Consider the following 12,382-nt stretch of genomic DNA (forward strand, 5'->3'; position numbering starts at 1 on the left):
ATAAAGCACAGAGCAGGTGAAACAGAAGCTAATGTTTCTGCTTTCCTGAAAACTGTAAACCCCACATTTTCCCTCTAGCACAGAAAAGCACGAGTTGTTTAGAAGAGTGGCAGTCATTTCCTCTGCAGAAGGCAGGCAAGAAATGAGTAGCTGCTACGTTTCATGAAAGGTAGCAAAAGAACTGTGCCTTTCTGTGGCTTGTTTCATCTCCAGCTTTGAATTGCAAGACAGAGATGTGCATTTCATCATACATCCAACCATCAAAGCATTTAAGAAACAGCAGGAAAAAAAGAATTTGAGAGGCAGTCAGGTCGCCTACAAACACGTGCAGGATGTTTGCACAGACCTCACTTGCAGAGAGCAAATGACAATCTTTGCTTTTTTCATAGTCCAAGAAAGACATGGAAGTGTGTCCAGAGAAGGGAATGAAGATGAGGAAGGGGCTGGAGCACCAGGAGTAGCTGAGGGAGGTGGGGGAGCTCAGCCTGGGGACAAGGAGGCTCCAGGGGATTTTCTCAGTCTCCAAAACTGACAGGAGGATGCAGCAAGGTGGATGTTGATCTTTGCTCCAAGGAAACAAGGGACATGACTGAGAGGAAATGGCCTCAGGGCCAGGAAGTTTAGATTGAATATTAGTAAATATTCAAATATTGAATATTAGCAAAAAAACTCCTTCTCTGAATGGCTTGTCCAGCCCTGGCACAGGCTGCCCAGAGAGGCAGTGGAGTCACCATCCCTGGAGGACTTTAAAACAAGTAAGGAAGTGAGCACTTGGGGATGTGATTTAGTGGTGGACTTGGCAGCATTAAACTACTGGCTTGACTTGATGATTTTAGAGGTCTTTTCCCACATCAATGATTCTATGATTGCATGAGAGGAATCATTCTGTACACTGAACACTTCCACTGGTAATTTTTTTTTAGAGAGAAGCTGTAGACTTTTTGCCTCTAACCTACTTAACTAAATACATGGGTGTGCCACTAGTGAAGATTACACAGAGAATATTCACATTGTTCATTTGGTTTACTGTCTTCTGCCTTAAGATTTTATTGGGAAAAGCATTGTTAAAAATAGAAGAAAATTGGATGAAATGTGTTGTCTCACTGATACTAGGCCTGTTGCCAGCAAAGAAGAAGGCTTTGTGCTACAGCTCTGCTACCAGATGGTTTCTAGTATATGGAAATTCCTCTTGTACATAATCTCCTTTTCCACATTTTGAGAAATATAAAAGTGAGCTCCGCTTTCTTTTTATTTCCTTCCAGTGCTCAGACAAGTCATGCTTGAGAACTCCTTCTCTAAAAAAGAGAGTGATCGATGTCAACTTGGAAGGGAAGAAAGACTCTGGAATGCTAAAATACATCAGGAATCAGGTACTGATTGTGCCATATGCCAGTTAGGGAGGCAGATATATAGGTGCCAGGTTAAAATGCAACAAGAGGGAAAATACATATGGATCTCCAAGCCCATGTGAAGAGCTGTTCCTGAGTATCAATCAGTTCACCCCTACATTTTTTCCCAATCTGACTAATACTAAATTTAAACCTCTTAAGGAAACATGGTCAAAGAATCCTTTAAACATTTAGCTCCATTAAATCACAGTCTGCATCTCTGGCTTTCCATAGTGACATTTACACCAGAGCTGAGGACACAAAAAAACCCAAAGAATTCAGAGATATGTTTAACTGCAGCCTGTCAGTTTACAGTATTTGTTTTCTTTCTTCTTACTTGTTCAAAGTTCCTGAAGAAGCAACAACCTCTTCATAAGCCTGTTCTTAATGAGAGTTTAATGGACCTGTATTGCTGGTTGTGCCCCGCTTTGGGAGAGTTTGGCTTTCCTTCAGTGCTCTTTTTTGGTGTTTTGGTGATGTGAGGGACAAGCAAAAGACTCTAGGACCTAGCTTGGAAACACTGGCCTTTCAGTATAGGCTGAAGGCCATGTTCCCTCTATGGAGCATTTTCTGAAATGGATGAACCTAGAAGTTATTGGTGGGTAATTTGCAGACCAAAACCAGGGTAAAATCACTGAGTGTGTTCTTCCCTGTGGACAGTTTGGTCAGCCCTTAGGCATGGCTTGGTTTGTTGCAGGTGATGAGCCTGTCCCCTGCCCCTCTGTCACTGCTGATCAAGGCAGCTCCCATCCTCACCGAGGAGATGTATGGGGACATCCAGCCAGCAGCGTGGGAGCTCCTGCTCAGCGTGGATGAGCACATGGCTGGGGCAGCAGGTGAGACAACCACACCACTCAGGATGGCTGCTGGGGCTGCTCAACTCACAGGACTTTGCAGTTTTGTCGTGGAGGAATCTGAATGGCACCAAGGGTTTCTTGAGGGCTGTTTTCATAGACCTTTGTGTGCTCTGTGGAAAAGAGCTGGTCAGAAGGATCAGGAGGGCACTCTCTCTGAAGCCCTGCATGTGGTGGATGTGTGGAGAATGTCAGAATTAGTTTTTGTATTCAATTGGGTTTGTAGGCAGAGGAAACATTGTGATTCAGCCTGTCCAGAGTCCACTGAAGCATTCTGTATGTTGCCTCATGGAAATGTTAGTACTGATGCCTTGTCAAGGCTGACCTAGAACAGAGGCTGGACAGAGGTAAAGAATAAAGTAGGGATTTATTAAAAGGCCTCAACGGACCCACCTTGGGCAGCACAAGAGCCCAGCCAGGGCTGCACCCAAGGTGAACCAAAATGGACAACTGGTCATGGGGTCTCTCACTTTTATAAGTTCTGGTTCATTTGCATAATGGAGTTATTGTCCAGTTACAGCTTTAGGTCATGAAGTCCCATCCTTCTTGTTTTTCTCTCTTCAGTCCATGTTGTTTGTGCTCTTGGGCCTGAGATTTAGATCATTTGTCCTTGGTCCCCAGCTAGAGAAGGAATTGTTTTGTCTCCCTACTCTGTGCAGAGAGCTCACCAACCCCTAATATGGAGCTCAGACCCACACACTAAAGCAGCACAGGATCTGAAAAATATAAAAGCTAAAACCTGAGGCATCAGTACAAGTTGAGAGCTCATACCAAAACTGACACAGGGAATGAGAGTGAAACTGTCATAGCTCCTGTCAGGCTGTAAAGCACGATGTACAATTACCTAGAACACATCACTTAAATGCACATTTTTGGTCCCTGAAGTGAGATATTTATGTGTAACAGATGCTGTTAGGACAGCAGAAGGATGAAGAGCCTATATGATATATAGGATATTTATTTAATGGATTCAGATGAAGAAATAATCTGCCTGATGCAGTACTCCTTTCCCTGCTTCAAGTCCCTTTCTGAGGGAATAATTTTGGATACTTTTTTAACTTTATGATCTTAGAGGTCCTTTTCAACCTTAATGATTCTGTGATTCTAATAAAAAAAATTGCCTGCGTCACAGGGGATTGGATGAAGCTTTGCTGCTCTTCCTGAGCTGCTAGCTGGCTGCTGCTGCAAAGCAGCCTCTGAAATACACCTTCCTTCTTCTCCCTTTCCTTAAGGGAGGATTAAAATCCATTTGAGGTTCTGTAGTAGCTTTGTTTTAGTAGCAGGTGAGTACAGCCCAAGCATAAATTGCATTCATTGAGGTCCAACCCTGAAAACCCCCAGTGTTGCCATACAGAAACTGGATAAAAAGAAAAGGCAGAAGCTGGATAAAAAGAATGCCTTGATCATGTACTACAGCACCATCTTCTGACCTCTCCCAAGGCTCTGTTTCTGTTCTTGGCTGCTTCAGAATGAACTCACCCTTTCACACGTGTCCTTGTTATAGCTTGAGAAGATCAGAGAGCAGAAGGAGCTCTCTGAAGGTCCCCACAGATTTTGAGCAGCACCAGGAGCCCAGGCAGTCAGAGAGTAGCCTTGTTGTCCTGCAGTGGTCATACTGCCTTCCATAAACACTGCTCTGGGGCCTGGCACCTGATGAATAAGCATTGAAGAAAACATTGGCAAATGTCTTCTTGCTCCTGTGGAGGAACAGCCACCAAATCTAGAGAAACTGTCTTCAGTGCTCTGCAGTGAGCTACTGGTCGAGGACGCCATGGATTCTCTGGCACCACTGAGCTCCCCAAGCAACAGGAATCCCTCTGCTTCTGCCTCCTGCAGTGCCCCTCAGACACCATCCGCATTCATTGGTCTCCATCAGTCTGTACTTTAATATCTGTTTGTATTCAAATATGATCCATTGAAGCAACCATGGGTCAGCTCAGCTACTGTTATGAATGGAGATGGGAGCTTTGATAAGTCCCTGCCTTCTGCCCAGGCCTCTGGCAGCAGGCAATAACTTTATTGGGGTGGCCAGCACCCCAAAACCCACCCTCTCTTGCAAGTTCTTTAATAATGACTGATTTGGTCCGTTACAGAATAAATTATTTATTTAATAGGCACAAAATTAACAGATATTCTATTTTAAACAGACTATTTGCTACACAGGAATAAAACTGGTAGAGAACACACAGTGCATGATAGAGGCACCTATATTACAGCCAGCAAAGAAACAGTACAGCTTAAGATCCAAAGTACTTACCACCTAACTGATGATGGGGTACACATAAAATCTTTCCTCTCAATTCCCAGGGAAAGTATCTGTGGAGGCATGTCTGACCTCACAGGAGAAGATCCCCTGTATGTTTCAGGGAGTGTGTAAGAGACTCTGTCTCTGTGGGGTCTCGCCCCTGGATTGGGGTGACCCTGAAAGATGGAAAAGTCCGTCCTCCAACCCGTGCCTTCAAAGAAAGACTCTCAGTAGTCTTCTGTTGTTGGGTCTCAAGGTTGTTTATTGTTGTTTATCTAAAAGATTTTTTTCTTGAACTGCTGTGGCCCGTTCAGCAGGTCAGACAAAGGCACTCTGCCCTCCCAGGGGGCTGGTGCCATCTTTTATATCACACATTACGTGTTACGTGTTTATACTTTTTCCCCAATGCCTACTATCTATATTGAATGGTGACTTTCTACTCTAAACCAATCTGTGAGTGCCAACATCACCAAAGACATGGAGGCTAGGAAGGAGAAAGAAGGAGGACAGGGCACACCCAAATCCCTCCATCTTAGAACTCCTGACCCCCATGTACAAAACTTGGACCCCTGCGTACAAGGCTTAAACCCCCCTGTACAGCACTCAAAAATCCTTCCTTTCACTTCGTGACTACTTCTACTATACTACCTAAACTTTTGTGTGTGGCTTGTAATTCTTCATACAGAGTTGGTAATTTGCTCCATGGGCTAAGATCAAAACCCCACGTGTGTCTTTGGCTGCATGCCAAGGTCTCAGAGCCCCCTGCCAGCGGCTCGGGCCATCCAGGGCACCCAGAGGGATGTCCTGGGTTCCCACATGTCTCTGTAGAAATTCATGTAGCTTTTATAGATTGTAAAGCTGTCTCTCAGTCAGGAATTCGTAGCTTATTTCCTCCCATCTGGTTTTACACTCAGTTGTTTATTTCGAGTTGCACTCCTGGCACCAGGGATAACTCACTGCTTGACCTTTGTCTGGCCTGAGTCACCTCAATTCCTCATGGAGGGGGGGAAGGATGTCTAGAGCTGTGCACCAGGTGGTGGACACGCCAGATAAGCTTTTCTGTTGTAGGGGGAGAGTGTCCTGCCTCAGTTACCATCATGCTGTTTTGCACGGTCCTTTGTGTTGCTCTGTTTTCCCTTGGAGACAGATTGGGATCATTGGCATGGAGCCCACTGAAATAAAAACTGGTTTTACCCATGAAAATATCCAGATGACTTCTACTGGGGCTCTGTCTCTTGTTCCAGAGCTTCTGTTAAAGGCAGAGTTTCTGTTAAATCAGCCTTGATTAATCAACACAGGAATCACTTGGAAGTGGCACTTTTGAAAGCCAAACTCAGTCCCTTTACTTCAAGAGATGTTCTTATTTTAAACAAGTCATGGCTGAGAAGGTCACAGGTGCACTCTATTTTAAAAAGCAGATTTTCCAGAAGAATTTACAAGCTTCAACTGCAAAGCTTTGTGGCTCCAAAAGGTGGAATCACATGTGCTTGGTTTCGTGAAGCAATACAGTTTTCTCTAGGCCTGGTCGATTGGTAATCCTGTTTATGGAGCCGAGATGGGCTTTCTTTTGGTGTGAATTCTTACACCTGCAGATTTTCTTTGCCAAATAAACACATTAGGGAGAAACACAGGTGATCAGCTGTTCTCTCCCTGCAGCTGCCATGTTCCTGCTGTGTGCTGTGAAAGTGCCAGAGGCTGTTTCTGACATGCTGATGTCCGAATTCCATCACCCAGAAACTGTGCAAAGGCTGAATGCCATTCTTAAATTTCACACACTCTGGAGGTTCAGATATCAAGTGTGGCCAAGGATGGAAGAGGGAGCACAGCAGATCTTCAAGGTAGATAAGACACATGAAGCTTAATGATGATATAAAGATGATATTTACAGCTTGCCTTGTGGGATAGATGTGTAATGACAGACTGCCATGAAATTTCCTGAAACTCTGTTTAGGGGAAAAAATGATTGTTTAAGTCTCACTAGTGGGGGAGGTGATATGAAAAAGTCCTGTATAAAACAGAAGACTAAAACAGGGACTCAAGTCAGGAGATTTGAGAGAAGATGTGTGTCATACATGGTGCTACAGTGCAGTGAGATACAGCGGTGGGAAAATTGGCAGAGTTAATTTATGTCTTGGGTACTTGTGTTCATGTTTGATTAAAAATACTGACAATAATAGTTTGCTGTAACGAAATGACTTTCATGGTTTTGTTTAGATTCCTCCTCCAAGTATAAACTTCACTCTGCCTTCTCCTGTGCTGGGGATGCCATCTGTGCCAATGTTTGACCCTCCCTGGGTCCCTCAGTGCAGTGGGAGTGTGCAGGATCCTATAAATGAAGATCAGTCGGTAAGCAGACATCCTGGGAGTAAGCACTGCTTCTTCTCTGTAGAGGTGTGTGGTAAATGAAGCCAAAAGATGTGGATTAACCTCTGTGATTGTCTTTCCCAGCTGGGAAAAAAATCTAGTATAATCAGGGTAGGACACAGAATTTTCTACATGGGCATCAAGCTTTTCTGTTTGTTCACTGAGGTACTGCACTGCACCTCATATCCTTGTGAGAGACACTGACTTAGATCTTAGGAGCACACAGCTGCTCTCTCCCCAAGATTTTTTTTCACTAGAAATGCCTGAGAGACAATTTAGTCTGCACTGGTTCATATCGTGTCTCCTGGGAGGAGTTTGCACCAAAGCTTATTGTAGGTTTATTTCCAAGAAGTCTCCTGGTGAATCTCTGTTCAGCTGGCACTAGTCTGATTTATATTTAGAAATTGAGCTGCTGAACGTCACCGAGGTGAAGCCTTTGTCAGAAAATCCGTGTGCATCTTAACTAACAGCTTCAGGCTGTGTTTCTTCTCTCTTGCTCCCAACAGAAGTCATTTTCTGCCCGAGCTGTGTCACGTTCCCATCAGCGAGCGGAGCATATCCTGAAGAACCTGCAGCAGGAGGAAGAGAAGAAGCGCCTGGGCAGGGAAGCCAGTCTCATCACTGCCATCCCCATCACTCAGGAGGCCTGCTACGAGCCATCCTGCACACCAAGCTCTGAGCAGGAAGAAGAAGGTGTGCTCTGGGACCAGGAACTGCATTCCAGCAACCTGAGAGCATTTCCCACAAACACAGAGCACTGCTTAGGGCAGTGATGTCCAAGAAAATTGATTTTTAGTGTTAGAAAGGTCCTAACCACGTCCATTTGTTGAAGATTCCAAGTCATTGAGAAAAAGTGTGTTTGAAAATTAGTACCAAAAAAGAGACAAAACCTTGAATATATTGAGTTCTTACTGGGTGATAAAGACACTGACCCCATCTTCCCCAGCTTCAGGGAGCTTGCCAGCATTTAACATCTCAAAGCTCCCAGTTTATTGCAGGATTTAACACAAGAGAATATGCAACACTAGGAATGAAATCCATCTTTCCTAACTTTAACTCTTTAATAATTAAAGGGTGGAAGGAATTGCTCTTTGGCTGTATCTGTCTTAAGAAAATAGAACTTAGGATATGCTGAATTGCCCCTGGGGTTCTCTACCATTGTGGTGAATACTGGGGGAACCCAGGTGACCAGATCAAGCTCATTACCAAAGTTTGAGACAGCCAAAGTTGCATGACACGAGTCACAATAAGCTTAGTCTGTGGGTGAGGAGTTTTATTGGCCCAGGCTAACAGAGCACAAAGACTTCATTAAAGGCATTCCGAGGTATGTACTATTAGGTGAGTAGAGAGTTGATGAGATCTAAGGATACTCTGGAAAATCTGTGAGCAGAAATCCTAGTTCTTAGGAAAAACTAAGCACCAGCAACAGTGATGGTTAACAGGGAGTGGATGAAAAGAAGTATACAGCCAGCTCTGTTAAAATGTGATGCACCAGAGCACTGAACACTCTTGTGCACCAATGTTCTGCTGTTTCCCAAAGCATGAGCCAATTACCTATCTGACTGATCTTTACAGCTTTTAAATTGTGTCTTCTAAGTGTTACCTGACTTGACTTTTCAGCCTTCTGATTGGGTTGCAACTGCTGTCCTTCAAAAACTTCCTTGAAGCCTGCTGGCTGGATCTGGATTGACATTTCCTATTCTCTTTGTCAGTAGAAGAAGTTGCCAACCTGGCCTCCCGCCGTCTCTCTGTGAGCCCATCCTGCACCTCCAGCACCTCTCACAGGAATTACTCTTTCCGCCGTGGCTCTGTGTGGTCAGTGCGCTCAGCAGTCAGCGCAGAAGGTGGGTGACTTCACTTTGGAGTATTCCCTCCTAGGATTTCATTCACTGGAAGCTTTCCTATTGACCATAAAGCTCTGGTGTTCCCTTTTGCCAAATATATTCCCAAGCATGAGCTCCTTTTTAATAAGTTACTGCCCTTCATTATTTTATTCACCCCTGCTGTCACAATACTTTCTCTTGCCTCTCATGTTCTTCTTGGAGAGTAGTGCTACAGGGAGCACTCTAGCTGGGAAAAAAAAAGAGATTTTAGCAAAAGGAATTGGGTTGCCTACAAGAAAAGAAATGTAAATTGAAAAATTCCTTATTTACAGTCAAAATTCTTGATCAAGAAATCGGCTGGAGGCTCCATTTCTACTTGGTGATAGCAGCAAACCTGTCACGGTTGCCCAGTGAAGAGTGTTCTGAGCTTTGTTCTGCGTGTAAAGCCACTAACATAAATGTTTATTTAACCTGCCTGGATAGCAGCACAGTGCATTCCCTAACTCCTCTTCCTCTCACTGCTCCAGATGAAGAACACACTACGGAGCACACTCCAAACCATCACGTGCCCCAGCCCCCCCAGGCTGTGTTTCCAGCGTGCATCTGTGCAGCAGTGCTCCCCATCGTCCATTTGATGGAAGACGGAGAAGTCCGGGAGGATGGAGTAGCTGGTATTGACCTCCACTAAACTTCAAGGGATTGTTGCTTAAGGGTGGCAGAACCTGTTTCAAAACTGTTTGAATGTAGATTTGCAATAGAAATGTATCTTTGTAGGGTTTTTCCTTTTTATTTTCTACATAATTTGTGTTTGGGGTTGAGAGGATTTTTCCCTTTCAGGATCCTAAAAAAGCCCCTAATTCAAAAGAAATATTGAGAAGCTGAAAATAAAATCTGGTGGGAGGATACAAGGATGGTAGGAGGCCTAACACAAATGTTCTTTGAGGAGGAATTGTAGGAGCTGGGCTTGTTTGGTGTGACTCAAAGGAAACAGAGTTAGAAGACCACTGACTTAGAGTTCACAACTTGGGAAGTTCAGTTTAGAAATTATGAAGGAAGTTAATCACCAGGAGCATAATTTCTGTTGATTCTCCATGCAGAGGGGTTATCAAGCCCTGGCTAGTCATACCCGTGGTTACCATACCTAGTGTAGGTGACAGCCCTGCTCCAAGCAGAGCTTGGACTGAAGACCTCTGGAGATCTATTCCCACTCTTATTTTTGCATTCCTATGACAAGAAGAAAGCCACCTATACACAGCCTGAACATCTTGGTCATGGTCTACGATGTCTTTGTAAATTAATAGTACATTTCCTTGTATTTGTTTTCTTGAAAGTGGTAATACATGGTGGGCTGTTCTGCTTCCTTCATCTCTCGCTCATCGTGTCAGCTAGCTGTGCATTTAACTTCCTGTTACATTTTTTACTCAGTTTTATCTGCATGTAGCCAGCCCTCTAAGCAATGTATGTGTGATTTTGTGATCAGGAGCTGAGTACTGAAAACAAAATACAGAATAATTCTATGTTGTTGTTGACCTTCAGAGAATTGCAAATAATTGCACTTCAGAGAGTTGATCATCAACACAATTCCCTGCTATCTAATACTGTTCACCAACACCAGATCTAATCGTTCTGTGAATCACCATAAAATTGAACTTACGTGTGTGAACAAAACAAGTCCATGAATTTATATCTCTGTTGCTGGATTTTGTCCATCTGGAGTTATGAATCCAAACAGTTATTTCTTTATCAGTTGTGAAGTGCTTCCTGTCATATCACCAGTGGTTAGGGAAGGTTCAAATATTAGGCCTGTGATTATTGTTACTGGGATCACTGCACTGGTTACCAGGAATTCCAGTGCATCAAATGGTGTCTTGGGTGTTCAGTATAAAATATGTCAGAGGAAGGAAGAAGACTAGGAAGGCTTTTTTAAGTATAGCAGTTCATGGCTTTTCCAAGAGATGGTTCTGACCTGGTTTCCTTTCTCTCTCACAGTAAGTGCTGTTGCTCAGCAGGTCCTGTGGAACTGCTTGATTGAAGACCCCTCTACAGTTCTGCGCCACTTCCTGGAGAAGCTCACCATCAGCAATCGACAGGTACCCTCTGCCCCTCCCCTGCAGGTGACAGAACTCAGAGCAGGGCAGCACAGCTGCCAGCAGAGGCACTTTGTGGACATCACTGGAGAAAGAACATTTGCTATTATAATGCAGCATGCCATCATTTGGCTTCAGTCTTTGTCCCCTGGTGTAAACAGGACACAGCTGATTTATCACCACTAAGCAAAGCTTTTGCTCCAAGCCAAGCTTTTAGCAGCTGTTTAGTGAACATGGCATAGGCAGTGTTGCCTTCACTCATGACACTCTGTTCCAGGTTCTCTGAAAGATGGGGTGGCATTGTGTCTCTGTGGCTCATTAGACTGCTTCCAAGATTTATGGAAGAAAAGCATGCTGGTTCTGACCGTGTGGAAGGCAGGGAGACTCTCCATATCACTTTCTCAGCTGCATATTTGGTGGATGTTATCAGTTGTATCACTGGCCTCAGCTTACAAGCCACTAAGAACTGACTCTAAAATGAATGTTAAACCTGAGAAGTGTCAAGAAAGGCTGTCCTTTTGTTCCTTGAGCAAGCAGGTGTTGGTAGACTTACTATTCCTGAGACTTCTCAGCCATCACCACAAAGCTTTCATTTAAGGTTAGAAGGTTGTGTCTGTTCCACAGAATTGTTTGGGTTGGAAGCAACTTAAGTATTACATACTCCCAGCCCTCCACAGCTGGCAGGGATACCTTTTACTGCACCAGGCTGCTCAAACCTCCTCTGAGTCTCCCCTTAAACACTTCCAGGGATGGAGCATCCTCACCATCTCTGGTCAGAGAGGTTGTTTGTACAGTACCTTTGAGAAGAAAGCTGTCATCTGTCCAGCCTCAGAGGCCTCTGAGCCATTGCAAGCTGTTGTTTCACCATCCCTTCATATGACCACAAGTACAGAACACAGAAAACAGGGGTATTTCCCTACAGGTGTATCACAGGTGCATGGATTGTCCTGTGCATATCCATGCCTACAACACTGGCTCAAATCTGCTGTTGGGGGTTGGAGGATAAGGGCCATAGAAGACATTTGTGGTACCATCTGTCTCTCTTCAGCTGACAATGAATGAGGTTCTGTCCCTTCTATAATCCCTTCACACCATAAGGAATACCTTAGTCTACATTTAAGGCAGGCAGTCTCCAAAAGAAGGGAAGATAGCTTCTGCCCACTCCTCCCACCCCACAGCCACAGCTGTTGAGGTGAGATGAGCTAGATTTCACAGGTCATCTAGGATAACCACAGGGACAGCAGTGTGCACAATCAGTAGTGTTACAGTCAGCACAAATTGCAACAGGAGGTACTGGCCTCTCTGAGGAAAAATGGGAAAGACACTGGTCTGAGTGCAGTGCCCTGGGCCTTATTTTGCAATATGTGGGAGCAGTAACAGGTGCATAGTTTTACTTCTTGTGCTGAGAGACAAAGCTGAAAAAGGGACTGTGAAAAATGGGGACAAACAAAGCAAGAAGGGATAAAAGGGAGAAATCTGTTCTTCACTTTTTGGTGGGAAGAAAAAACTTTTGCTTTTCCTCCAGGACGAGCTGATGTATATGCTAAGGAAACTTTTGTTGAATATTGGAGACTTTCCTGCCCAGACATCTCATATCCTCTTTAACTACTTGGTGAGTAGC

The 12,382-nt window shown here is 44.2% G+C and overlaps 1 protein-coding gene across 11 annotated transcripts in view; it reads left to right on the top strand.

Annotated features, from left to right (window-relative positions):
• The window catches only part of UNC80 (unc-80 homolog, NALCN channel complex subunit), a 135,008-nt gene that overhangs the window by 74,923 nt on the left and 47,703 nt on the right, over positions 1-12,382 (top strand). For 9 of the 11 annotated variants that reach the window (XM_038143434.1, XM_038143438.1, XM_038143442.1 and 6 more), the window contains 9 exons: positions 1,263-1,370; positions 2,086-2,224; positions 6,144-6,325; positions 6,702-6,833; positions 7,358-7,544; positions 8,564-8,695; positions 9,202-9,345; positions 10,664-10,764; positions 12,287-12,373. In XM_038143434.1, coding sequence (XP_037999362.1) covers positions 1,263-1,370; positions 2,086-2,224; positions 6,144-6,325; positions 6,702-6,833; positions 7,358-7,544; positions 8,564-8,695; positions 9,202-9,345; positions 10,664-10,764; positions 12,287-12,373 — 1,212 coding nt within the window. The remainder of the gene's footprint in view (positions 1-1,262; positions 1,371-2,085; positions 2,225-6,143; positions 6,326-6,701; positions 6,834-7,357; positions 7,545-8,563; positions 8,696-9,201; positions 9,346-10,663; positions 10,765-12,286; positions 12,374-12,382) is intronic. The other 2 variants (XM_038143435.1, XM_038143441.1) reach the window with 1 other exon arrangement.

This window comes from Motacilla alba, chromosome 7 (assembly GCF_015832195.1).
Source record: "Motacilla alba alba isolate MOTALB_02 chromosome 7, Motacilla_alba_V1.0_pri, whole genome shotgun sequence".
Classification (NCBI taxonomy): domain Eukaryota; kingdom Metazoa; phylum Chordata; class Aves; order Passeriformes; family Motacillidae; genus Motacilla; species Motacilla alba.